The sequence below is a fragment of the Mustela nivalis genome (assembly GCF_964662115.1).
Source record: "Mustela nivalis genome assembly, chromosome: 8".
Classification (NCBI taxonomy): domain Eukaryota; kingdom Metazoa; phylum Chordata; class Mammalia; order Carnivora; family Mustelidae; genus Mustela; species Mustela nivalis.
The window spans coordinates 17,996,688-18,024,643 of NC_139027.1; the positions used below are offsets into that span (position 1 = coordinate 17,996,688).

The 27,956-nt window shown below is 40.4% G+C and overlaps 1 protein-coding gene and 1 long non-coding RNA gene across 18 annotated transcripts in view; both read right to left on the reverse strand.

Moving 5' to 3' along the window:
- The window catches only part of ITSN2 (intersectin 2), a 140,648-nt gene that overhangs the window by 19,971 nt on the left and 92,721 nt on the right, over positions 1-27,956 (reverse strand). For 11 of the 17 annotated variants that reach the window (XR_014315451.1, XR_014315452.1, XR_014315453.1 and 8 more), the window contains 4 exons: positions 25,466-25,511; positions 25,261-25,382; positions 23,245-23,341; positions 22,643-22,834 (listed from right to left, as the gene is read on the reverse strand). Coding sequence is in view for 13 of the 17 variants with exons in the window: in XM_082744988.1 (XP_082601114.1) it covers positions 22,643-22,834; positions 23,245-23,341; positions 25,261-25,382; positions 25,466-25,511 (457 nt within the window). In the remaining 4 variants the exon portion in view is untranslated. Of the gene's footprint in view, positions 1-17,536; positions 20,964-21,759; positions 21,888-22,642; positions 22,835-23,244; positions 23,342-25,260; positions 25,383-25,465; positions 25,512-27,956 lie in introns of those variants that run through there. The other 6 variants (XM_082744982.1, XM_082744980.1, XM_082744978.1 and 3 more) reach the window with 2 other exon arrangements.
- LOC309871826 lies at positions 12,257-15,948 on the reverse strand. Its single transcript, XR_014315506.1, has 2 exons — positions 14,718-15,948; positions 12,257-14,608 (listed from the first exon to the last, which is right to left on the reverse strand). It is a non-coding gene; the product is annotated as an uncharacterized lncRNA (long non-coding RNA).

Genomic DNA, 27,956 nt, shown 5'->3' on the forward strand with positions numbered 1-27,956 from the left:
GAAATACACACCAGATTTCAAAGACCTAGTACCAAAAAACCTAGCACATAAAATAATGCATTAATAATTCTTATGTTGGCTGCATATTAAAATGGTAATATTTTGCATAATACTGAGCTAAGTAAAAAATTATTCAAATCAATTTCATGTTTTACTCTTTTTAAAATGTGGCTTTTGGAAAATTTTAAATTACATAAGGGCTGGCTGCATTTGTGACTTACATTATATCTCTATTAAACAGCTCAAGCCAGCTGGAGCATTTTTTATTATGTTCCTTCCATAACAGGATGTTTTAGCGGCTTCTGCTATCTGCAGAATAAAGTCTTAGCTTAGTAGCACAGGGCTCCAGAGTCTCTGTATCTACCCACAGCTACATTTGCAACCTCACCTTTGACCATGTAGCCCGCCTGTTAGCCACCCTGGTCCAGGCTCAGTCCTCATGATGAGCTGTCCACACTGCCCATAGCCCTCTTCTCCACACACAGCCAGCTTTCTAACCCTTCAGGGTACAGCTCATGTGACCCTACTCTGGGGGAACTCTCCCATCCCTATCCCACTTACCCCCGGCTTGCCTCTCTTTTGTGCTTCCAGGCTAGTCTGCATCTGTATTTAACATTTCACATAACGTAACCTGCGCTATAGTTCACCTCTTATATAGTTGGTGTGTCCGTCTCTCCCACAGTTCTACAATATCAAATTTAACATAGTGTTTTGACCAGGAAATATCTGTCAAATGGCAGACCGTTAGGTTGGTCCCCAGACCTGTTTCTCACCTCTCCTCCGCTCTGTACTACAGGGAAGCCAACCCCACAGGCTGCTTGTATAAGCTCCTATTTCAGTTGGCTTCTGCCCAGGTTTGGCCAATGAGAGGAGGCTCCGGAAGGAGACCACAGGGCCAACTGGGAGAACTCTCCTCCTGCTGGAAGAGTGAGAGGATAGGAGAGCTTTTAAGTCTGCTGGGTCAAGAAGTAAAGAGTTGCTAGGTTTGCATCTCACATAAATGGGGAGTTCAAGAGTTCCAAAACTGATGGATCAACAGAAAACTGGTCCCTAGCTGGTGATACCCTTAGTGTGGTTGGCCAAAGAAAATGTACACTGTCTCTCTCACAACCGTGGTTCCACATGATTTCCACAGGAAAACCATCTCACTAAAGAGGAGTTCAAAGTAAAAAATTACAAAAAATAAGAACTGATCCACCATAAATAAAAATGATGACTAGGAAGAACCCTCAAGGGGGTCATCTGGCTGGCTCAGTTGGTATAGCACGAAACTCCTGAACTTGGGGTTGTGAACTGCAGCCCCATGCTGGTGTAGAGATTTCTTAAAATAAAATCTTAAAAAACAAAACAAGAGGGGTGCCTGGGTGGCTTAGTCGGTTAAGCATTTGCCTTTGGCTCAGGTCATGATCCCAGGGTTCTAGAATTGAGCTCCACATCGGGCTCCCTGCTCGGTGGAGACCTGCTTCTGCTGCTCCCTCTGGCTTGTGCTATCTTTCTCTGTGAAATAAATAAATAAAATCTTAACAACAACAACAACAAAACCCCCAAGAACATAAAGTAATAGAATAAACTCTAAAAAAAAAAAAAAAGTGAAGTTTCTATATTTAAAATAACTCAAGATATACATTAAGAGTTTAAATACATTAATACCGTCTATAAAAAAGAATGGCCAGGGATGCCTGGGTGATGCATTCGGTTAAGCATCTGCCATTGGCTCAAATCATGATCCCAGGGTCCTGGGATCATGTCCTATGTCAGGCTCCTTGCTCAGCAGGGAGATTGCTTCTTCCTCTGCTGCTGCTCCCCCTGCTTGTGTGTGTGTTCTCTGACAAATAAATAAAATCTTAAAAAAAAATAATGGGCAAATGTAAAAAGAAACTAATAAGAATGTTATTATTGGGGCACCTGGGTGGCTCAGTGGGTTAAGCCTCTGCCTTCGGCTCAGGTCATGATCCCAGGGTCCTGGGATTGAGATCTGCATCAAGCTCTCTGCTCAGTGGGGAGCCTGTTACCCCCTCTCTCTCTGCCTGCCTCTCTGCCTACTTGTGATCTTTGTCTGTCAAATAAGTAAATAAAATCTTTAAAAAAAAAGAGATTTATTAAAAAAAAAAAAAGAAAGAAAGTGGCCTGGCAAGACAAAAAGATGGAAAACATAAAATGGAGGTTAGGGGACACAGAGGACAGAATGACATCACCCCATACATCTAATGGGAATCTGGCGAGGGGGATGGTGGTGAACAGAAATAATGGGAGGAAGTGATATTGAGATTATAATGGTTGAGAATTTTCTAGAATCGATGAAAGACATACCTCCACATATTCAAATGGAACAAAGATTCCTGATTATGGAAAAAATAAAAATGAATCCATACCTAAACTGCAAAACACCAGGAAGAAAAAAAATGATTAAGATGGCCACAAAGAAAAAGCAAAACAACTACACAGGAACAGTAATCACACTAGCTGCATACATCTCAACATAACAATAGAGGATACTGAGCAAAAATAACTATCAAACTCAAATTCTAATTATACACCATTCATGGATGAGGGAGAAATACAAACATTTTCAGACAAAGTTTGAGGGCATTTCCCACTAATAGGCTGACTAAAGGAACTATTAAAAGCTGTATTTTGGGAAGAAGGAAATTGAATAAGAAGGAATAATGAGGAAGGCTGGGGGACTCAGTTAAGTGTTTGCCTTCAGCTCAGGTCATGATCTCAGCATCCTGGGATTGAACCCTGCATCAGGAACCTGCTTTTCCCTTCCCTCCCTGCTATCTCTGTCTCACTTGTTCAAATGAATAAATAAAATCTTAAAAAAAAAAAAGAAGGAATAATGAGATGTAAGGAGTGGTGAAGAAAGAAAAAGAAGAAAGAGAAAAGGGAAGGAAGGAAAGAAAGAAAGAGAAAGAAAGAAAGAAAGAGAAAGAGGGAAGGAAGGGGGAGCAAAAACACTAGTAAATATGTAAAATCTTAACAACAACAACAACAAAACCCCCAAGAACATAAAGTAATAGAATAAACTCTAAAAAAAAAAAAAAGTGAAGTTTCTATATTTAAAATAACTCAAGATATACATTAAGAGTTTAAATACATAAATACCATAAATATGTGAGAAATCAAAATAATCATTGATGATATAAAGTAACAATAATGGTAGGTATAAATTCAAGGTGGATTTTAAATTTACTTAAAACTAATTTTTTAAAAATTTATTTATTTGACACAGAGAGCAAGAGCCAGAGTGAGACAGAATGAAAGAGCACAAGCTGCGGGGAGAGGCAGAGGGTAATTTTTTTTTTTTTTTAAACACATGAGAGGCAGGAAGAGAATCATTAGAGATAAAATATCCCACCTGCACTGATCAGAAAAAGGAAGATAAACATCAAATTTAGACTTTGTGGAGGCAAACACATTTGTTAGAAATGGAAAGGTAACCATTCAAAGAATAGACACAGAAAACATAACTTTCAAACCAGTAAAGGGAAAAAAAGGAAGTAAATTTGATCAAAGCAACAGAAGTAATGTATAAGTGAACTACAACAAGAAAAGAAAACCATGGTAAATAGAAAATATATTAGGTGGACATAAATAGAAGTATTCCATTTTTCCAATTAATGTAAATTACTTAAATCTCAATTACAAGAAGACTTTAAATTGGATTTTAAAATTCAGCTAGATGCTGAGGGAAGATGTCAGAGTAGGAAGATGCTAGGGTCACCTCATCCCACAGATACAGCTAGATAACATTGACATCAGTGAAAATAAACCAGAAGACATCAGGAAGACTGGCATGCTACTAAACAATGAATAGATCAACCAAGAAATCAAAAAGGAAATAAGAGGGGTGCCTGAGTGGCTCAGTTAGCTAAGCATTTGCCTTCAGCTCAGGCCATGAGCCCAGGGTCCTGAGAACAAACCACACACTGGGCTCCCTGCTCAGTGGGGAGTCTGCTTCTCCCTCTCCCCCTGCTGCTCCCTCAGCTCATGCTCTCCCTCAAAGAAATAAAGAAAGAAAGAAAGTCTTAAAAACAAAACAAGACAAAAAACCAAAAAGAAAATAAGAAAGTATGTGGAAACAAATGAAAATGAAAACACAATGGTCCTCGGGGCGCCTGGGTGACTCAGTGGGTTAGGTCTCTGCCTTTGGCTTCGGTCATGGTCTCAGAGTCCTGGGATTGAGCCCCACATTGCGGGGTCTCTGTTCAGCAGGGAGCCTGCTTCCCCCTCACCCCTGCATGCCTCTCTGCCTACTTGTGATCTCTCTCTCTGTCAAATAAATAAATAAAATCTTAAAAAAAAAAAACCCACAATGATCCAAAATCTTTGAGATGCAGCAAAAGCTATTCTAACAGGGACATTCATAGCAATAAGGCCTACCTTAAGAAACAGGAAAAATCACAAATAAACAACCTAACTTTATACCTAAAGGAGCTAGAAAAAGAAGAACAAATAAAACCCCAAACCAGTGGAAAGAAAATAAAGGTTAGACCAGAAATAAGTGAAATACAAACAAACAAACAAAGGTTTTATTTTGCTTGCAGTAGCTTTTTGTTAATTGCACAAAATCATGTTTTTGCCATTTAAACATTATCACACAATCCTATTCTGAAAGACAAATGTTCATTAAAAACAAAGCAAAAATAAAAATTTACAACCTTAATTACCTAGATTTGTCATTTAAAGGAGGTTTAAAGGGAAAAAAAAGGGTCATGGAAGAGGGGCTTTCTTACAAGCTTTTTCACAAGTGTCACATTTTCTCCTAAAAGGGAATCAAACCAAAAACAACAGAAAAGATCAATGAAACCAGGAGCTGATTCTTTGAAATTGATAAATTTTAGCCAGACTCATAAAAGAGAAAAAGAGAGAAAGAGAGAGAGGGAGGACTCAAACAAAATCAGAAATGAAAGAGGAGAAATAACAACTGACATCATAGAGATACAAAAGGTTATAAGAGAACATTATGAAAAATTATATGGCAACAAACTGGACAACCTAGAAGAAATGGATAAGTTCCTAGAAACATATAATCTCCCAAAAGTGAATCAGGAAGAAATAGAAAACGTGAATAGACTCATTACCAGCAATGAAATTGAATTGGAAAATTTAAAAACCTACAACAAAGAAAACTCCAGGACCAGATGCTGTTGCAGGTAAATGCTAACAAACATTTAAAGACATGTTAAACTTATTCTTCTAAAACCATTCAAAAGAATAGAAAAGGAAAAAAAATTTCCAAATTCATTTTATGAGGCCAACATGACCTTGATACCAAAATCAGACAAAGACAGCACAAAAGAAGAATTATAGGCCAATGTCTCTGATAACATAGATGCAAAAATCCTTAAGAAAATATTAGCAAACCAAACTTAACAGGACATTAAAAAAGTCATTCATTGCAATCAAGTGAGATTTATTCTTGAGATGCAAGGGTGGGTCCATATTTATAAATCAATCAATGTGATACATCACATGAACCCATAGCTAACATCATACTCAATGGTAAAAACTGAAAACTTTCCCCCCTAAGATCAGGAACAACACAAGGATGTCCACTTTCACCACTTTTATTCACATAGTACTGAAAGTCCTATCCACAGCAATCAGACAAGAAAAAGAAGTAAAAGGCAACCAAAGTGGTAAAGAAGTAGTAAAACTTCCAATATTTATAGATGACATGATACTATATATAGAAAACCCTAAAGATTCCAACAAAAAACTACTAGAACTGAAAAATAAACTTGCAGGATAAAAGTCAATATACAGAAATCTGTTACATTTTTATGCACTAATAATGAAATAGCAGAAAGGGAAATTAAAAAAAATCCCATTTACAATTGCACCAAAAAGAAAAAGTACCTAGGAACCAAAGAGACAAAAGATCTGTACTCTGAGAACTATAAAACACTGATGAAAGAAATAGAAGATGACACAAACAAATGGAAAGATACTCCATGTTCATGGACTGGGAGAACACGTATTATTAAAATGTCCATATTACCTAAAGCAATCCCCAGATTTAATGCAACTCTTATAAAAATACCTAAAGCATTTTTTTCACAGAACCAGAATAATCCTAAAATTTGTATGAAACCACAAAAGACCCCAAGTAGCCAAGCAATCTTGAGAAAGAACAAAACTGGAGGTATCACAATCCCAGATTTCAAGATAAACTACAAATCTGTGGTAATCAAAACAGTATGATACGGATACAAAAAGAGACACACTGACTAATGGAACAGAATAGAGAGCCCAGAAATAAACCCATGATTGAATGATCAATTAATCTTTGACAAAGGAGGCAAGAATATGCAATGGGAGAAAGTCTCTTCAAAAAAGGTGTTGGGAAAACTGGAGAGCTACCCGTGAAAGAATGAAACTGGACCACTTTCATACATCACACATAAAAATAAACTCAAAATTGGGACGCCTGGGTGGCTCAGTTGGTTAAGCAGCTGCCTTCGGCTCAGGTCATGATCCCGGCGTCCTGGGATCGAGTCCCACATCAGGCTCCTTGCTCAGCAGGGAGCCTGCTTCTCCCTCTGCCTCTGCCTGCCACTCTGTCTGCCTGTGCTTGCTCTCCCCCCAGGCTCCTTGCTCAGCAGGGAGCCTGCTTCTCCCTCTGCCTCTGCCTGCCACTCTGTCTGCCTGTGCTTGCTCTCCCCCCCCCCTCTGATAAATAAATAAAATCTTTTTTTTTTTAAAGATTATTTATTTATTTATTTGTCAGAGAGAGAGTGAATGAGAGCGAGCACAGGCAGACAGAGTGGAAGGACGAGTCAGAGGGAGAAGCAGGCTCCCCGCGGAGCAAGGAGCCCGATGTGGGACTCGATCCCAGGACGCTGGGATCATGACCTGAGCCGAAGGCAGCCGCTTAACCAACTGAGCCACCCAGGCGTCCCAATAAATAAAATCTTAAAAAAAAAAAAACAACTCAAAATGGATTGAGAACCTAAATAAATGTGAGACTGAGTCCATAAAGATCCTAGAAGAGCGCAGGCAGTGATTTCTCTGACATCATACATGGCAAGTTTTTTCTTTTCTTCTTTTCAAAGATTTTATTTATTTATTTGAGAGAGAGTGCAAGCGAGAGAGCACATGTACACACACACACACACACACACACACACACACACAAGCAGGGGGAGGGGCTAAGGGAGAGGGATAAAGAATCTCAAGCAGATTCTACACTGACAGCAGAGCCTGATGCAGGGCTTAATCTCATGACCCCTGAGATCATGACCTGAGCTGAAATCAAGAATCAGATTCTTAACTGGCTGAGATATCCAGGTGCCTCCACAGCAAGTTTTTTCTAGATATGTCTTCTGAGGCAAGGGAAACAAAAGCAAAAATAAACTATTGGCACTAGAACAAAATAAAAAGCTTCTGCACAAAAACAGAAAAAATCAACAAACAAAAAGACAACCTAATGAATGGGAAAAGATATTTGCAAAAGACATTATCTGATAAAGGGTTAGAATCTAAAATATGTAAAGAACTTACACAATCCAACATAAAAAAAAAAAAAAACAAATAATCTGATTAAAAATGGGCAGAAGACATGAATAGGAATTTCTCCAAAGAAGACATCCAGATGGCCAAGAGACACAAGAAGAGATGCTCATCACTTGGCATCAAGGAAACACAAATCAAAACTGCAGTGACATATCACCTAATACCCGTCAGAATGGCTGAAATCAAAAACATAAGAAACAAGTGTTGCCAGGGATATGGAGGAAAAGGAATCCTCCTACGTTGTTGGTGGAAATGTAAAGTGGTATAGCCACTGGAGAAAAGAGTATAAAAATTTTTCAAAAAATTAAAGATAGAGTTACCATACAGTTCAGCAATTTCATTACTGGATATTTACCCCGAGAATAAGAAAACATGAATTTAAAAGATAAGAGCACTCTTCTGTTTACTGCAGCATTATTTATAATAGCTGTATTATGGAAGCAGCCCAAGTGTCCACTCATAGATGAACGGATAAAGGTGTGTGTGTGTGTGTGTGTGTGTGTTTATAAAATGGAGTATTACTCAGACACGAAAATGAATGAAATCTTGCCATTTGCAACAAGTGGATAGATCTAGAGTGTATAATGCTAAATGAAATAAGTCAGCCAGTGAAAGACAAATACTGTATGATTTTATTTATATGTGGAATTTAAGAAATGAAACAATAAAAGACAAAAAACTTTTTTTTTTTTTTTAAGATTTTATTTAGGGGCTCCTGGGTGGCTTCAGTTGGTTGAACAACCACCTTCAGCTCAGATCATGATATCCTGGAGTCCTAGGATTGAGTCCAGCATCGGGCTCCCTGTTCAGCAGGGGGTCTACTGCTCCCTCTGACCTTCCCCCTCTCATGCTCGCTCTCATTCTCTCTCTCTCTCTCGGACAAATGAATAAAACCTTTAAAGAAAATAAAGACTTTATTTATTTATTTGAAGAGAGAGACACAGTGAGAGAAGGAACACAAGCTGGGGGAGTGGGAGAGGGAGAAGCAGGCTTCCTGCTGAGCGGGGAGCCCGATGCGGGGCTCGATTCCAGGACCCTGAGATCATGACCTGAGCCGAAGGCAGACGCTTAATGACTGAGCCACCCAGGCACCCCAAACAAACAAACAAAAAACCCTCTTAAATGTAAATATAAAACTTTTAAATATAGAGAACTGGTGGTTACCAGAGAGGAGGTCGGGGAGAATGAGACACATAGGTGATGGGGGTAAGAGTACGCGCCCTGTGATGAGCACAGGTGTTGTACGGAAGTGCTGAATCACTATATTGTACGCCTGAAACTCACATAGCACTGCATATTAATTATACTGGAATTAAAAAAAAAATTCAGCTAGATGTTGTTTACAATGACACCTAACGTAATCTTACAGAAATGTCAGAAGTAAAGGGTTGCACAAGGCTCCACATTTACAGTATATTAAAAAGGAACTGGGGAGCTTTTATTAGCAACAGACAAAATAGGCTTTTAAAGACCTGTGTAAACATTATAAATATTTAGGATGGTATAATAATTCTGGTTTCATTTGCAAGTAACAGGACAGCATCAAAATGTAAAATTAATTGACAAAATGACCTCTGAAAGAGAGGAAGGAAGAAAAAAAGATTTGAAAAATCTATAATCAAAGTAATCTCTCAATGAAAATTAGTAAATATGAAAGACTTGTATATTAACAGGCTTAATATAGTGAACACATAGGCAAAGGAGTATTTTTCTCAAGCACCCACAGAATTAATTTCAACAAATACCAGCCTCTATATTTCTATGTAAACACATTTCCTGAATAACTGAAACACTAAGCATTGAAATTATTTCAAATGTTGTAGTTTCAAGAAGAGATTACCCAAAGCTCCAGGTAGCTTCCTCCTTTAGCAAAAGGCCCCTCAATTCGCTTGACCAATCACTAGCATTTGTGACAGTGGATCACTCCCTCCTCCTTAAAATCCTTCTTTACTTGGCTTCTAGGTCGCCGCCTCATCAGCCATTCCCCTCCTCTCCTTTCCCAGCTCCTCCTCAACCCACAGACTTAACACTGGAAGCCAAAGGCTCAGCCCTGTAACTCTTCTCCACAAACAGCCTCGGTGGTCCCACCGAGTCTTGTGCCTTTAAGAATCATCGACGCACCGAGGCATTCCCACCCGTGCACTCCAGCCCGAATATATGCTCTGGACCTCGCCAGCATCTCTACTAACCAATCTTTTTATTTATTTTTTTAAAATATTTTATTTATTTGACACAGAGAGATCACAAGTAGGCAGAGAGGCAGGCAGAGACAGAGAGGGGGAAGCAGGCTCCCTGTTGAGCAGAGAGCCCGATGTGGGGCTTGATCCCAGGACCCTGAGATCATGACCTGAGCTGAAGGAAGAGGCTTAACCCACTGGGCCACCCAGGCGCCCCTCTACTGACCGATCTTAAAAGTAAGTGAGGGCCATACCCAAGATCAAATTCCTCATCATCTTCCCTGCTCCTCCTCCCTCATCATGTGCCTTCATTTAATGGCACTTCCATGCCTCTGGCTGCTTAGGCCAAGATCTTGAGGGACATCCTTGACACTTTTCTTCTTTTCACACCCCACATTCAATCCGCCTGTTGGCTCTATCTTCAGAATATAGTCTGACCACTTCCCACGACGTCCGCTCGGATCATGCCGATCAGGCCACCACCACTGTGGACCTGGATTACTGAACTAGCCTCTTAACGTGTCTGCTTGCTTCTGAGCCTTTCCCTGTCCCAACCCCTGCTTTCATCTAGCAAGCCGGAGCTATCCTGTTAAAGCATATCAGATCGTGTCCTTCCTTTGATTAAAAACCTCTGATGCGTTCTTGTCACTCCCAGCAAAAGCCAAGGCTGTTCTTACAAAAAGCCTCCAAGAACCTAAACCATCTCCCCTCTCCCCAGTTAACCCTCTGTCCTCGCTTCTTGCTCTGTTCCAGCCACACCAGGCTCACACTGTTCCTCAGGCACTACAGTCATGTTCCCGACTGAGGCCCTGGCATGTGCTCTTCCCTCTGCCTAGAATGATTCTCCAGGTATCCGCATGGCTCCCTCCAGATGTCCCTCATGTCCTTCAAGTCTCTGCTCACACTTCAGAGCCTGTTTAAAGCTGAAATCCATCTGGATCCACCCCCCTCCCACCAACCCATCACTCCCTTTCCCTAACCTGCTTTAATTTCCCAAGACATGACATATTTATTCATTTTGTTTTCATCTTACCCTACTCAAATGTCAGCTCCGAGAGGGGAGAAATTTTTTTTTTTGCTTTATAATCTGCTATATCCCCCGTGTCTGACACATAGTAGGTTTTTTAAAAAACCAGATTTTATTTATTTATTTGACAGATCACAAGTAGGCAGAGAGGCAGGCACAGAGAGAGAGGGGTAAGCAGGATCCCTGTCGAGCAGAGAGCCCGATGAGGGGCTCGATCCCAGGACCGTGAGACCATGACCTGAGCCAAAGGCAGAGGCTTTAACCCACTGAGCCACCCAGGCGCCCACACAGTAGGTTTTCAACAAGTATCTGAAGAATGTGATATGAAGATAAGCCCTGACCTGCAGGAGACGGTACAATGATAGTAACTACGGGTGGCCAGAGAGAATGATGAGAAGGTGCTAGTAAGTTCTTTCTGGCAGACAGGAAGTGTGGCAAAGTAAGAAAAAGGAGAGATCATGGCGACGATCAGGTCAAAGTCCCCAGGGTCACAAGACCCCCTCCCCCACCCCCAACTTTCGTGAGGACACAGAGACTGACAGCCAACTTATGCACAATGAATAACAGCCCTGTAGACTGGGTCCCACAGAGTCGGGGAGAGGCTGCTGTTTAAACGCACACGAGAGCGAGAAGCAAATGAGAGACGCCTAAGAAAGCAGAGGAGGGAGCTCTGCAGAGACTCCACAAGGTGAAGGACAAAGATGGTTTGTGGTGACCAGTACAAAGAGAGCTTGTTCGGATTACGTCATCAAGTCCCAGAAACGTCCTTGCCCATTGTGAGAAGAGCAAGGCCACTGAACGATGCTATTCTCCACCCCGAAGGAGCAGCCCGAGGGTCACATAATGGTTTTCAGTCTGTTTGGAAGCTCAGTGAAAAGACAATTTTTAACAGTAAATCCAGATGACGAAACTGGGTGCATTTTCTGACACTGCCTTAAAGAAAAAAAACATTTTATTTATTTATTTGAGAGAGAGAGCGAGAGCACGAGCGAGGGAGAGGGACAAGCGGACTCCGGACCAAGCACAGGGCCCACCGTGGGGCTCCGTCCCAGGACCTCGAGATCGTGATCTGAGCCGAAATGAAGAGTCAGACGTTCAACTGACTAAGCCAGCCAGGCGCCCCTGAAGGCTGCCTTTAATAAATAAGTTTTGTCGGGGGACCTGAAAATTAGTGCAGATCTCATTTTGTAAAAGAACAGCGGTTTATCCACTTGGCAACTACTACCGAATACCAACCACGTACCAGGCACTATGCTCCTACCACGGAGCCACGGATATTTGTGGTTTTGTTTTTGGAAATCTAAACAATTGTTGAACAAACTTTTAAGCTCTAGGTCTTCCTGATGCCTGTCAATTCTTCATCACCGGGAGTTAGGTTGTTTAAGCACAAAAAGAGAAGTTAATAATGTATTCTAATATTGCAGACCATCAGTAAGCAAAAGCGAAATATTCGGTTATCGGTAAGTGAATGCATTTCAGAGCTTCCCAAAGTAAGTCTGCTGATAAACACAAGGACAAAGAAACCGTTTATTGGTTTTATTTTTACTTTGGAATCTACAGTGAAAGGTCACAAGTCTAAAAGAGAGCGAAGACCTCCTAATGGCAGACAGAGGAGCCTCCGAGGTTGAGCCTCGGAAGGAGTTTTGTTCAGGCTGAGCCTGGCGACATGTTCTAGACTAGCCAGCGTTCTGTCACCGGCCCATGTGAGGGACCGGATGTGCCAGGCAGATGCAGAACATCATGAAGAGGTGTTATGCAACTCTAGTCTTTTCAGGTTCGCCCAACAGAGAGCCTTTAATCTGAACATAAAAATAACCGTTACCAACACGCGCATGACAACTTACAACCTCTCATTGGCCCTGCGACCCACAGATCCCACTCGGACCCCTGCTGTGCCAGTATATGGAGCCTCAGAAGTTTGGTGGCTAAGGGACTTAGTGCAGAATTTCAAGCTACGAAATCCCTGCTCCTAGGCCTCTTGGTTCAAGTCTTACACTTTGAAATATCAGGCCATTTTAAATGGCGTCTACACAGCCATCCTCCTTGGGGCAAACCGTGGATGACAGTGTACAGAAACGTGACCTGGTCTGCTGCTTGCTGAAATCTAGAGGGAATAAGGGGCACTTTTCTGGAAATGCCAACAGAGCTCTCACCTTCCCTTAACTCATTTTTGTGTCTAAGTGGCGACTGGTACCTACAAACCTCCTTTGTCACACATGCAGTGAGTAGTGGGGTCCCACCGCCCGCCTCCTGTGCACTATTCTGCACGCTTCGGCCCTCACACTAGGCACCCATTACTATGCTAGCATGGCCTGGGGAGACGGGGGCTGTTTGGTCTCCCCATTACTAAACATCTTGCTTTACTCCTAATTCTCCCCAGCAGCATGATCACCACACAGCCCATACTTTCAAACTGTTTGTGACAACGTAATTGGTGACTTTGCCACCCTGTGCTTGGTGTGGACACGCCAGCTCTCCAGCACTGTCTGACAGAGCTCGTGGTTAACAGGCGGCTGTCGGCGACACAGGGACCCTAGCAGCAGGTTCCCCCCAGTACCTTTCAGGGTAACTTGACCGGACTGGATTTATTTATTTATTTATTTTAAGATTTTATTTTTTTATTTACATGACAGAGAGAGGGATCACAAGTAGGCAGAGAGGCAGGCAGAGAGAGAGGGGGAAGCAGGTTCCCTGCTGAGCAGAGAGCCCGATGTGGGGTTCGATCCCAGGACCCTGAGATCATGACCTGAGCCGAAGGCAGAGGCTTAACCCACTGAGTCACCCACGTGCCCCCGGACTGGATTTATTTAAAACAGTGAATTCTCTTTACACTCTTCTCGCCTGACTCTTGGAGTTAAGAGATGATTGTTCTGCTTTTGTGATCTGGAGTTGCAGCTGCTTCCAGGTTACGGAAAGCAGTGTGGGGTGAGGCTAAGAGCACGACTTCGGAGTCAGACTCCATCTGGAGTGGAGTTCTAACTCCATCACTGACTAACCCAGACAGGTACCCGAAGTACTTAGTCCATCGCTCAGTACAAAGTAAACGCTTAGTAAATGTTAGCTGTTCTTTTCTTTCTTTTTAAAAAACATTTTATTGATTTATTTGACAGAGAGAGACACAGTGAGGGGGGAACACAAGCAGAGGGAGTGGCAGAGGGAGAAGCAGGCTTCCTGCTGAGTAGGGAGCCTGATGCAGGGCTCCATCTCAGGACCCCAGGATCACGACCCGAGCTGAAGGCAGACACTTAACCGACTGGGCCACTCAAGTGCCCAGAACTTGTTCTTGTTTAAAACGAATTTAAAACATGATTACGAAGACCAAGTACTCAAATAAAAGGCAAAGGATCTAAATACTCTTCTCTCCAAAGACACAAAAATGCTCAGCAAGCACAGGAAAAGACACCCAGCATCATTAGTCATGCAGGAGATATAAAGCAAAACCACAGTGAGTTGTGGCTTCACACCCAGAGGGACGGCTACAATAAGTAAGAGAATAACAAGTGTTGGTAAGGATATGGAGAAAGAGAAAACTTGTGCCCTGCTGGTGGGAATATTAAATGGTGCAGCTACTTTGGAAAACGTTCCTCAAAAAGTTAAAACACAGAGGCGTGTCTGGGTGGCTCAGTGGGTTGAGCGTCTGCCCCTGGCTCAGGTCATGCTTGTGGGGTCCTGGGAGGGAGCCCCACCTTGGACTCTCCACTCAGCAGGGAGCCTGCTTCTCCCTCTCCCTCTGCTCCTCCCCACTGTTCATTTTCTTGGTCTCTCTCAAATAAATAAAATCTTAAAAAAAAAAAAAAGAAGCTAAACACAGAATTGCCATTTGATGTAGCAATTCCACTCCTACCTAGTATACTCCTGTATACCCAAGAAAAATGAAGACATATGCCTACACAAAAACTTGTACACATTTGTAGCAGCGTTGTTCCTAAGAGCCAAAAAGTAGCAACAACGCAAATATCCATCAACTTAAGAATGGATAAGCAAGTGTGGTGTACCCACACAGCAGACTACTACTTAGCCATGAAAAGGAACGAAGGGCAGAGGCATCCCACAGCATGGGTGTACCCTGAAGATATGATGCTGAGTAAAATAAGTCAATCACAAAACCCACACATTTATGGTTCCACATACTTGATATGCCCAGAATACGCAAACATATGGGGGTGGAAAGTAGGTGAGTAGTGGCTGCCTAGGGCTGGAGGTGGGGGTTGTATAGAAAGACAGGAGGGTAAAAGTTAAAGGGTACAGGGCTTCTTTTGGGGGTGAGGAGAATGTTCTGGAATCAGCTATCTCTGGTGACAGTCGCCCAACACTGAATATACTAAAAAACATTCAACTGTACATTTTAAATGGATAGACTGTATGGTATACAACTTATCTCAACAAAGCTGCTACCCAAAAAGTGGTTTGTTCAGCTTTATCCTTGCAGACACTATTCTTAAAGATTCCTGTGCTTGTTGGTCATATTCAGTCTTTGCCTCCTGGCTGCTTCTCTGGGTGTACTTTCTACAAAGAGGAAACACTGTGTCGCCTCTGATTTTCCCTCTTTCCTTTTCCCTGGTTCCAGTGCTGGCCACTGCGGAGCCTCACTGCTCTAAAGGGGCGCAGTGGCCGCACCCTAGTGTAGATGGTGAGAGCATGGGCTCTGGAGACAAACCATGTGGGTCTGAACCCAGCTCTACCACTCACGGGGTGTGTAACCTTGGACAAGTTATTTAGCTTTTGCTTCCGTATCTATAAAAAGAAAATCATAATGAGGAAAAACATTAGGGAACATCAGTAAAGTACCTAGATTAGTAAGGGCTCAGTGAAGGGCACTTCCTTCTCTTCTTTTCATTGGTCTGAGCAACGGCTGTGCAGCCAGCGTGTCCTTGTTCTCCTAGAACCTGTTTCCTGCCTCTGTGGGTGCTTTTGCGGACGCACCCGTAACTGCTAACACCCTGGACGGTCAGCTCATCTATGTTCATGGGCTCAATCGTCAAGCTGCGTTCCTCCCACCGGCTGATGTCCTGAAGCTCCGACTGCCTGCCAGACAGGTCTACCCTGGTGGCCCACTGGGGGGGCTTGGTAGGAAAAAACCTAACTCTTCTTCTTCCCCTAACTCTGACTCCTTACTGGAGGTGGTGGTACAACGATTCTACCTGTCACCAGGATACACACCTGCCCACACATCCCATCCATTACCAACTCCTGCCAATGTTCCTTCAGAAACAGTTCTTAGCTTTGTTTCATCACCTTTTCCCCACCTTGGCTTCAGAGCAGAATCATCTGGGCAGCTCTGAAACCGCCCCCCCCCCCAACGCAGACCATTAAAAAAAAATTTTTTTTTAATTTATTTGACACAGAGAGAGATCACAAGTAGGCAGAGAGAGAGAGAGAGAGAGGAGGAAGCAGGCTTCCCACTGAGCAAAGAGTCCGATGCGGGCGGGACTCGATCCCAGGACCCCGAGATCATGACCTGAGCCGAAGGCAGAGGCTCAACCCACTGAGCCACCCAGGTGCCCCGCTTTAGACCATTTAAATGAGGATGCAGGCATCAACAGTTTTTTTTTTTTTTTAAAGCTTCCCAGGTGGTCCCAGTGAATCTCTCATCCAGGCTAGAGAATCTGATCCAGCCTTTGGTCCGGCTCTCAAGCCCCACCTTGCACTGATTCTGGCTTTGCACTTCCACTGCGGCCACAATGAACTGCTTATAAAACCACCCTCTCCACTGTCTCTGTCCGCCATACGCTTCGCCGTCCCGCCCATCGGGCTCACTCCTATTTATCTTACTGGTCTCCCAGTTGCCTCCCCCAGGAAAGCTTCTCTAACTCACCCAACTACAATGAATGAGGTATTCCTCCCTCTATACTCTCGTCGTGCCCAGTGAATGTCGATCACTGTGCTTACTAGTGTGCTGTTCTAGAATTATCTGCCTGTGTGCCTTACCCCCCTCACAGGGCAATGTGCTACCTGAGCCCAGGACTAACTGACACTTGTTTTCATATTCTCAGCAGTTAGTCCCTGTCTGGCCTTATGCAAAGACTCAGTTCCAGAGGTGAGGAAAGGTTTTCTGGAAAGAGGTTGTTTATGCCAGACACTGACGGATGGGTTGGATTTCAATACATATTTTTTCACTCAAGGTGAAACCACCAACTTGATAATGTGTAAGTGTCAGACTCTACTTAAGTCTGGGGCCTCCATGTATTCACTACAATTTCTTATACATAGACTCTTGGTTTTTTGTTTTTGTTTTTAATTTATTTATTTGTCAGGGATAGAGGGAGAGAGAGCAAGCGAGCACAGGCAGACAGAGAGGCAGGCAGAAGCAGAGGGAGAAGCAGGCTCCCCGCCGAGCAAGGAACCTGATGTGGGACTCGATCCCAGGACCCTGGGATCATGATCTGAGCTGAAGGCAGATGCTTAACCAACTGAGCCACCCAGGCATCCCTAGACTCTTGTTTTATACTAAGAATGTTTATCTTGGGTTTGCAATGAGGATCAACTTGTAAGTTCCCTCCAATTTTTTAGAAACAAGATGGAGTAAAAACTATAAATAACATAGTAGTCTATTACCCTAGATCATATTTTCTTTTACTTTCAAATCAAGCTTTCTTCTGCTTTTGAGATACGTATGATTATCTTGGATCAAATTATCTCTATCTTGACCATTTAAAAATTTCTTTTGCCTACTGTAATATGAAACAGCTTGCTGGCCTGTACCCACAGACTATGTCAAGGAAAAAGAGAAATTCCACAGAAATTCCATCACGACTACATATAATTACAAATACATTTTAAAGGGTGCTTCAAAAGAAATACACAATACAAGTAATGTAGTTTGTGTCCTTTTAATAAACACACTTGCATAGTTATATTACAATTTTGTAAAAATAAAAACAGATGACCTCATGCCAAGCGTGCCCAGCATCTGCACAATCTCAACACCTTTAATACTATAGTTTTAAGACACACAAAATAAAAATTTAAGGCAAAAACAGCACTTTGCAACAATTTAATAACTTATTACAGTAGCATCACAGCAGCATCCAATTATGCCACTTCAGGCAAAGTCTCTCAGTATTTCCATTATAGATTCTATTTACAAAAATTTATAACTAGGTAAAATTTATTCTAAGAAAACTTGGCAAATAAAGCTGTGGACTGGAACTGGCATTTCTTTCTCTACTTTTCCTTCCCCCACTTTCTTTTAAACCGTCACTATTCATTTTGTATTTTAAAATAACAGTTACATTTTTAAATAGTTGTTCTACTTTAAAATGACTCTTTTAAGATAAAGTTTTAGAGGAAACTATATAATGGGTGGGACTTAAATTTTTAAATTTGCTAAAAAAATCAGCTTCAGTTTTAGAACTTAACTTTTTTCATCGCTGGAAAACCTATCAGGTTTAATAACATACTTTAAAAATGATTATCACAAGTGCTGTGAAATGTGTAAACCTGGCGATTCACAGACCTATACCCCTGGGGATAAAAATACATTATATGTTTATTAAAAATTTTAAAAATAAAAAAAAGAGAATTTACCAGCAAAAAAAAAAAAAAGAAAGAAAAAGATTATCACATACTACAATCTTGAAATAAACAGCTTTAAAAAAAAATTAACAGGTATTTGGAGTCTTCCTATGGGGAAGATTTATCCCCATTTTAAAATTCTGTGTTCCTGATAAACCGTTTCCTTCTAATGCTTCTTTCTAAGCCAACTGAAAGCCGCCTCTCATCCTGAACGAGGAAGAGAGCAAACAACACGGCGGAACGGGAGGTCCTGTGAAGGACCGGCTGCATGCGCTTTTAAGAAGGATTTAGGTTACTTTTACATGTCATTCAGTTTCCTTTACTTTTAGCTTTCTCTCAAATATATGGCAAAATACCTACACAAAGAGTGGAATTTCAGGAAATACAGTACACTTATTTTCCAGACCAACATCCAGCTTAAGTATGCCCTTATGGGATGTGATTTAGTCCATGGGTACCTGATGAATGTATTATTTTTCTGACTGATTACAGATGCTAAGCTTTCCTTGAATGTCATTCTTGATAAGTTATATTTATCAGGGTTACAGTGAAGCGATTTGAGCTATAAAAATACCTTTGAAATAATTTATCAGTGTATTAGATAAGCCCAAATTCAAAATTAGAAAGAGAAAATGTTATACTAAATTGTGTGGCTAATTAGCAGAGGTCTGATTTCCACTCTCAGGGTTTAAAATGGATTTAAAGTAACTGTCCTTAATCTGAACCCAATCAAATAGTGCAAAAGCAGAAAGTTCAGAAAATAAAAGGCAAGACCAAGTAATCCATACAATCTGGAAGATCAGCTGAATTCACAAGGACTCAGTCTTTGTACTGTCTCCTTTAGTGACTGCAGGCAATCTGTTATCCCACCTGTAAAGTGTTATTATTGCTTTCCTATTAACGTCATATTTTATAAAAGTACCATGATGATGCCAAATACTAAAAACTGAGGTGGTCTAATAGTTAACTAGAAATCCCTGCCCCATGGAACGCACATGTACATCATACATCCCAGGAACGGTAAGCATTTTGAAACACAGACATTTGAACTTTGTAAAGTTCTACCTAAACTGTTGATTCTTTCTCAAGAAAAAAGTTATGATTTAGGCAATGACTGAAATTATTCATTCACAATGTATAGGCACATTAACATAAATATTACACAAAATACGCCTCTAACTGAAACTCAGAGATATAAAAACATATTTCACTCTTCTTAAAGAACTCTGTGAGGAAATAAGACTCTGATTGTATGTACACTTTTCCTGATAATACTCTGACATTCATGAACAGTAGATTGCACTGCAGTTTGTAAACATTTTAAGTTGCATAAACTTCTCATTGATTTTCAAATATAGTTTAATACTGCCTACTAATACCCTTTTTTCTTTCAGCTAGGTACTCTCACATCATTTACTTATTTATAATAATGTTTATGATCTTTAAAGTGTTTTCTGTTCAAGGAAAAGGAGTAAAATCCTATGCCAAAGTAGCCAATGTGTCTGAAGACGAGATATGAGACAGAGAATTCTGGGTGGTAAAACCAATCTTCTAGCCTCAGAGCAGCTTCACAGACACAGAAAAATGCTGCTCTCACACATCTTTCCTTCACTCGAATTCATTTGAGACTGAGCAGAGCCTGTATGCCTGCCTCAGTGGCATTTAAACTCTTCAAGGATTCCTTATGATTTTTACTAAATATATGAAGAAGAACGTCAACGCATGTCCTTTTATGACAGGTAGTCACCTCATTAAAATAGGTATCATAAATTTTGACTTTAGAATGTATTCTAGATCTAAACGCTAAGGCAGGGAAGGTTTCCTATCTCACCATCAATGATAGGAGCCTTTCATTCCTCCAAGAGTCCATTTTTAGGTCCCTAATAGAGAAGTATGTATGAAAAGTAACACCTGACTGCTACAGCACACGGTGCAGGACCTTCCTCAGCTCAGAGCTCACAGACCCTAAGGAACTCCCACAGTACAGTGCCCGTTTGTGCGTGGCTGAGATGGAGGAAACATAGCCCACTCTGCACATCCTGCTGGGATAGGCTGCTTTCCTCTTTGCTGAGAAAAACTTCCCAGAAGTGCTCCCACCCAGAAACACACAGAAAATACAAAAAAGGTTATTTCCAGTTCTTTAAACGATTTCAATATTGGTTCTCATGGTGGCATATTAGAAAGTAACAGTAAACAGTGCATATCTGGGAGCAAATCACATATTGAACCAGTTAAGAGCTCACTGTGATTAGGATCAGATCAACATAAGAGCAAAACATAAGCAAGTTTTATCTGAACTGTAATGAATATACATGTTGCAGTAACATTAGAAAAGCATGGCAGCCCATTCCAAACCAGTGAGAATAGTTTGTGCAAATAGTGGGTCTTTGTGTGTTTGAACTCCCACCATGTAAGGGCAAACTCAATATGCATGCTAATGACCTACAATTACCAAATTAAAAAAGAAGAAAAATGCTAAAGGATGCCAGAGTGAACAGCAGGGAAAGCCACACAAAGACCCACTATCCTTTAACTTGTTACAAATAAATTTTAACTGTAAATTAGAAACACAAAGAGATAATCACAAGTGGCTCTAACATTCAAACGGAGTTAATGAATTGTGTAGGAGAGATTTGATCAGGGCTGCCTGCCCTGCCTCCACGCTAGAGTCAAACTTGGATAGTGGGTCTCTGGGGTGCTTTCACACTGGAAGACAACATTGGGTCCTATAAAAAGAAAAATGAGGAATAAAATGAACATAAAGCAAATTAAGTGGGTGAGAAAAAAATTTGACTAGTAACATGCAACATCAACTAAACAAATCAGAACTATTAAAATCCTCAATCTTTAAAAAACATCCTAATCACATAATAAAATGAAAATAGTAATTGTTAAGGGCCCAAGAAACACAAATGGTAATCTAAAATTTAACCAGTTTTCACAGACTCATATACTCCTGGCTGTTCTTCCTTTAGAATAGTTTTTATCTCTTCTTTGTATTCCTTATTATATAAGACTTAATTGGAAAAGAGTGTTCCTCCACTGGAAAACAAGAGAAACAACAACAACGCACTTGGAAACCTGTCCCTTCACATCCTGGAAAAGCCAAACGTACCGCTGCACTGGGTGTCTCCAGGGTTCACTAGCCAAGAAGCTTCCAGACCCCACAGGTCTGACAAGTATCTTCCCCTCCAGGGGCCAGGGAAGGTACCTTATGCATGTCTCGTTAATGAGATAAGCAGGCAAGCTCTGGGAGCTGCCAAACCAATCAGCAGAGCTTACAAACGATCATGTAGATAGCCCACATTTTGGGGAGATGTTCGAACCATAAAAAACTCGACTCCTCCCACATCCAAATTGAGAAATTCAGTTGCTTTATCTAAAGGAAAGACGTCTCCCAGGATCAGAACTATTTTTGGAGCTACAAGCTCTACAGTGAAAATAATGCTCTAATACTTCAGTTTTATAGTATTTATAATTTTATAGAATTTATAGTATAAATTCATAATACTTGCACTGAATCATAAGCGTCTCTCAGATTGACTGGGTTACCATTTATGTGTTCTCAGAAACTAAAATGAAAGGCTAATAAATATTTTAGATAATTTCACAATGATAAAAATACAAATCATGATGAATCATGATGTATTCTGTAAAAAAAAATACAAAATAAAACAATCAAAATCAAAAGGGTGGGGGGAAAGTGACATTTTATAAAGGTAAAAAGCATTTCTAAGTGCTGTTTAATTCTCTAATTATTACAAATATAAGAAAGGCTAGGCAATTACTAAGAGATAATTTTATAAAATATCGTATTTCATACTGTGATCTGGATCCTTGTTCTAAAAACAGTGAAACAGATCTTGACTCATGTATCTCTTATGGCATTAGGCATCTTAAAAAAATCACCTACTAAGAGTTTTGCAAACAAACAGTTTAATCAGGTTTTTAATTCTCTGCTAACCTGGATGATGTGTAAATATATGGATATTAAATGAGAAGGTTGCAAAATTAATAGCACCTGTACTCTCAAAGGGTAATTTGAATAAGTGAATATGGTAATTACTGGCTGCTCTTTATTAAGCAGAAAAAGATCATTAGAGGTAAAAAAAGGATGGTGGTAAAGGGAAGTTGAAGTATAGACTGCTCTTTAACTCAAGAACCTGTAAAAGAGTTGGCATCTTTTCAGATACAGTCTAATAGTAAGGTTTAAAGCTAAAAGAAAAAGTATTTAAGCAGTATAACTTTTGATTTTGTGAAAAAATTTCTTTTGCAATTTATTGCTTTCATCACTAATATAGACTTGCTAAGAAGAGTGCTGAGTTTAAGACATGCCTGGGGACGGAATGTGCTACATATTAAAGCTTTTGTACTAGCTGAGAGCAAACAGTTTGGTATTACTCACACTGTTGACTTGGATCGGAGTCTGTTGTCATCTTAACATAGTTTGAAGGAAAGAGACCAGTCACCCCGTTGATTTCGCCCTGCCACCAGTCAGGATCATCTTTGTTCAAAACATTGATCAGCTGTCCCTTGGAGAAATTCAGCTCATCCTCGTTATTTGCCACATAGTCATACATGGCAATCACCTGACACACTACCAGAAAAAGAACAAAATAATAGATTAATTATTCCTACAAAGATCCCATGTTACAACTAGGCTAAAATTTCCTTTGAGCTGCTCTCTCTCACCCTCCTTCCTCCATTCCTTATTTTACAAAAGAAGGCTCTCCTAGCTACAGTTAATCCACATGAACCACTACACTTTACGTATGAGAGCAGAGGAATTCCACCTTGAAAAATTTGAAGCAATTAAGTGGTTGGTTCAATTATCACCGAACAGTTGACTGTTTCCACACAGAACTTTCTAGAAAGGAAGTTCTCATTGGGTAGAATTATAAAAAGAGATAATTTTTACTATTTTTCAAAGTTTCTGTTAATCTAAGAAGTTGCTGAGTTTCAACAAAACTTCTAGAAGCTGCGACACAAGTTAACCCACTGCCGTACCAGGATGAAAGGCAGGTGTAGTTCTTTCACTGCTTGGACCCAAAAGTTTAACATGGCTGGCAGGAAACCATCCTTTCTGTCGCTTTTTTCCTCTGGCCTGTAAGATCAGCAAAAGGAATATGAAAGATGAGATTAAAAACAATTACTGAGATATAAACTAAAAAAGGCTGTGTAGTAAAGAATTTAGCCCTGTCCCAAAAGAGGTATGAACTCTACCTTTGGCTCCTGGGAGGTCATCTCTAAACCTGTGATATGTCCTGATTGCTCAGTGTCTTATTTTTTCTGGGTGCCTTCACCATGCCAGATAGTCTAACAATGTGACTTATGGTGGATGCTTTGGGTCACATATTATGAACTCAACCCCCAGAGGGACTGGAGACTCATTCAAGCCATATGGGCAGAACCATGTCTATGTGATGGAACCCCAGTAAAATCTCTGGATACCAGGTCCCGAATGAGCTTCTTTGCTTGGCAATACTCGGCAGTATGTGTTGTTGCCAGGAGTTAATGTTGTCCATGACTCTACTGCGAGAGGACAATGAAAACTCTTGTTTTTGGAACTGTCCTTAAATCAGTCCCATACCATATATCTCTTCTCTTGGCTATTTTTTTTTTTTTAAGATTTTATTTATTTATTTGACAGACAGAGATCTCAAGAGAGAGGAAGGGAAACAGGCTCTCTGCTGCGCAGAGAGCCCAATGTGGGGCTCGATCCCAGGACCCTGGGATCATGACCTGAGCCGAAGGCAGAGGCTTAACCCACTGAGCCACCCAGGCGCCCCTTCTCTTGGCTAATTTTAATCTAAATTATTTTGCTGTAATAAACCATAACTATGAGAAGAATTTCAGTCCCTTGTGAATCATTCTAGTTAATTACTGAACTTGAGAGTGATCGTGGGGACCTCCAAACTTAACAACTGGTGTCAGAAGTTAGGGTGGTCTTGGAGACTGCTGAACTCTGCAGTGACCTTCCAGGTTAGTATCATACAACCAGAAGACTCAATACGCATCTCCAAGTGGTGCTGAAATGCCATTGTAGAAGGCTACTAGGAGGCCTTTGGGGCTCAGAGTACTCTGCATATTTCACACAAATAATATTTATAAACTAAAAACACTTTTCTAGAGTTCTCTTAGTAAGTTCAAGTTAACCTTAAAATGGTACAGTGCACAATGAACATCTCTTGGAGCTTTGTTAAAAATTAATACAGAGATCACAAATACAATTTGTGGAGAGCCATATTTCCCATTTAGTTGGGTTGATCCTCAAAGCAAAATAGGAAGATGGGATTTCAGGGGGTTATTCAAGATACTGAACTTTGAACCTCCACTGCTCTCTAGGAACTGTGTAAGGCTGATCTGCAAGAACAAAGCTGTGTTTATCCTCCACGTTATAATCACATATCAATCTTACATCAAAATACAGCTATTATACCCCTCATCATCTTTTAATCTTAAAATGCTTTTTAGTTTTTCTAGTAAGGAACGTTTAGGAGAAAAGAAGTCTCTTTCTGAATCAAGACATATGCAATAACTGTCTCTAACATTTTAGGAAAAAACTAATGCCTACTTCACTTATGCCTACATTTCCTTTCCTTTCACTGCTGTTTCAAAAGCATAAGACTATGGTGGGCAAAGTCCAACAAGTTTCTCAGTACATAGTCTGGATCATGTTTCTTTTCCTGGAGAGAGGCTATACCCTGGGGTTATCCCAAGCAAAGGTGATGCTATGCTTTCCTTTAAGAAGGTGACCTGTTGTTTATTAAAGCAGGTATTATTGGAAAACAATTATGTCTATATAGAAAATTATTCTTCATATTGTTACTTATAATATCAGCTCAAATGCACTAAAAATGAACAGGGAAAATACTAGAGGGAAAATAATACATTAAAATGTTAATATTGATTACCTTAGGTGGTATGATTATAGGTGATCTAAAAATTTTTAATTTTATTTTTTAATATGAACACGCATTACTTTTATAATAAAAATGATAAATGTTACTTCAAGGTTATTACCTGTAATTCCCCTTGCCACCACCCGCTTGAATTTTTCTTTAGGATTAATATTAACTGCCCTGGTGCGAGACTTAGTTGTTCAGAACCAGAAGCCACATATGCTGAAGTTACTTGAGCAATCTCTGAAAAGGAGACAGATAAGAAACTATGAATTCTAGACAATTAAAACACTATAGTAATTTTGCAACTTCATTATTATACATACCAGGTTTCTTGTTTGATGTTCCAGATTTGCTAGCACTCCCAAAACTCTGTAAGAAAAAGACATACTGTTTTACCATTTTCTAATAATCCAGATGTAAGAATGCAAAGGTTACTAGGAATTAGAGATTTCTAATTCCCAGGACTGTTTCTTTAAATGAAGATCAAAATAACAATTAGTCTTTTTTTTTAAATTTTATTTATTTATTTGACAGACAGAGATCACAAGTAGGCAGAGAGGCAGGCAGGCAGAGAGAGAGGAAGGGAAGCAGGTTCCCTGCCAAGCAGAGAGCCCGATGCAGGGCTCGATCCCAGGACCCTGGGATTGTGACCTGAGCTGAAAGCAGAGGCTTTAACCCACTGAGCCATCCAGGTGCCCCAACAATTAGTCTTATATTAACCAAGTAAGTAAATAATCCAAAACATTAATTATGGGGAGATCTGGTCTACTAATAGACATTATACACAAGTGGTTGATGCTGGCAGTCAATGATTCAACAATAGCTTATTAAATGCATCTTTCCTGAATACCAAATGTGACCAGATACCTCTCATTTATCAGGTTAGCATCAATGCCCACCACCTACAACATACCTTAAGGCATATGTGAGTTTTACTGCTGCTACCTAGGAGTGAATGTTTTTAATTCTTTTGCATATTCCACCTGAACCTGACATAAGAACAAAAAAATCCATGCCCTGGGTAGCAACTATAACCTTAGTCTGACGTTACAGGACAGTTGCACCAACAACCTTTCTTCATTTCAGGAATCTGAACAAGCAAAGGGAAGGAACGGAACACCTTTCTTCTGTGAGTGAACACAGAGTGGAAGTACTGAGGCTGAAGAGATGTTAGGCAAGGGCTAACGATTTCCGAGCACTTACACGAACAGTATTTAGAAACCACCATTTGTGCAACAGATGTGGGTTACAGCCAATGAATTTTACATACAGTCACTTATTTAATTCTCACAACAACCCTATTAAGTATTATGATTATCCCCATGTTACAGAGAAGGAAACTGAGGTACAGAAAGGTGAAATAACTTGTCCAAGGCCTCTAAGTGTTAGAGCCTGAAGTCAACCTAGATGGTTCTCACCGGGCAGTTTGTGGATCCCTGGGGACGGTCCCTGCGCCCCTTTCAAGGGGCTTTTTCATTAAATAAAGACCTTTTTCATTCACAGTATTAAGACATTAATCGCTTCTTTTACTGTGTTGACATTTACCCCAAGGAGTAAAACTGCTGATGCCTTAGCATGAATCATGACAGCGGTGTGAAATTATACTAGAGGTCACAGTATTCTTCACAACCACATAATCACAGGACAAACAAAACCGGTTTCACTTAAAAATGTCCTCAGTCAAGCAGTAAAAATGTTATGAAATCTTAGTGAAACATGATCTTTTTTTTTTTTAAGGATTTTTTTTTTTATTTGACAGAGATCACAATTAGGCAGAGAGGCAGGCAGGCAGGCAGAGAGAGAGAGAGGAAGGGAAGCAGGCTCCCTGCTGAGCAGAGAGCCCGATGCAGGGCTTGATCCCAGGACCCTGGAATCCTGACCTGAGCCAAAGGCAGAGGCTTTAACCCTCTGAGCCACCCAGGCACCTGAAACATGATCTTTTAAAAATTCTGTGTGACTAGATGGAAGCAAGCCTACAGCGTTTCCGCAGCATACTGAATAAAAGATGGCTATCTGAAGGAGAAGCACTTGTGTTATTCAACTGTGAGCTGAACTGGGGTTTTCACGGGACGTTTTTACTTGAAAGAACAACTAAAGACAAACTCTTCAGACTCGGGATTTAGCAGACGTTTTCTCCAAGATAAAGTATGTCTGTCACATCAAGGAATACAGCTGATGGGACTTGTGGCCAATGATCCAATTCAAGATTTCAAGAGAAAATTGAAATTTTGGAAAACTTGCATCTACCACCATGAGTTTGACAGTTTCAAAGTATATGAAGATTTTCCCATGAGATCTATGGTGATATTAACAAATGAAATTTTTTGATATTGTATAATGAAATGTGGCAATACAAGGAATATTTGCATAACTCAGGGATTCCATCTTTCCCAAATGACCAATGCATGGATTAAAAAATCCATTCAATGTCAAAAGAGAGTGGTGAATTTTCATGTAACATTAAGAAATGTTCACTGACATGGCTTTAGATTCATGTGTAACTAACCTATAACAATTTAACACTTATTAAGTTTTGGTATAGTAATATCAAAGCATAACCACAGGCACCAGAAAATGTTAATAAATACTCCTCTTTTCTCCCATATCTGTGTGAGGTTGAATTTTCTTCACGTGTCAACCAAAAAAATGTGTCACCACAGACTGAATACGGAAACAGTGAAGAATCTAGCTGTCTTCAAGGTAAGCCAGACATTAAAGAGCTTTGCAAAAATACAAAACGATGCTACTCTTTCTAACAAACTTTCTTCTTTGTTTTTCATAAGAACCAAGTTATTTATATTACCATATAATGGA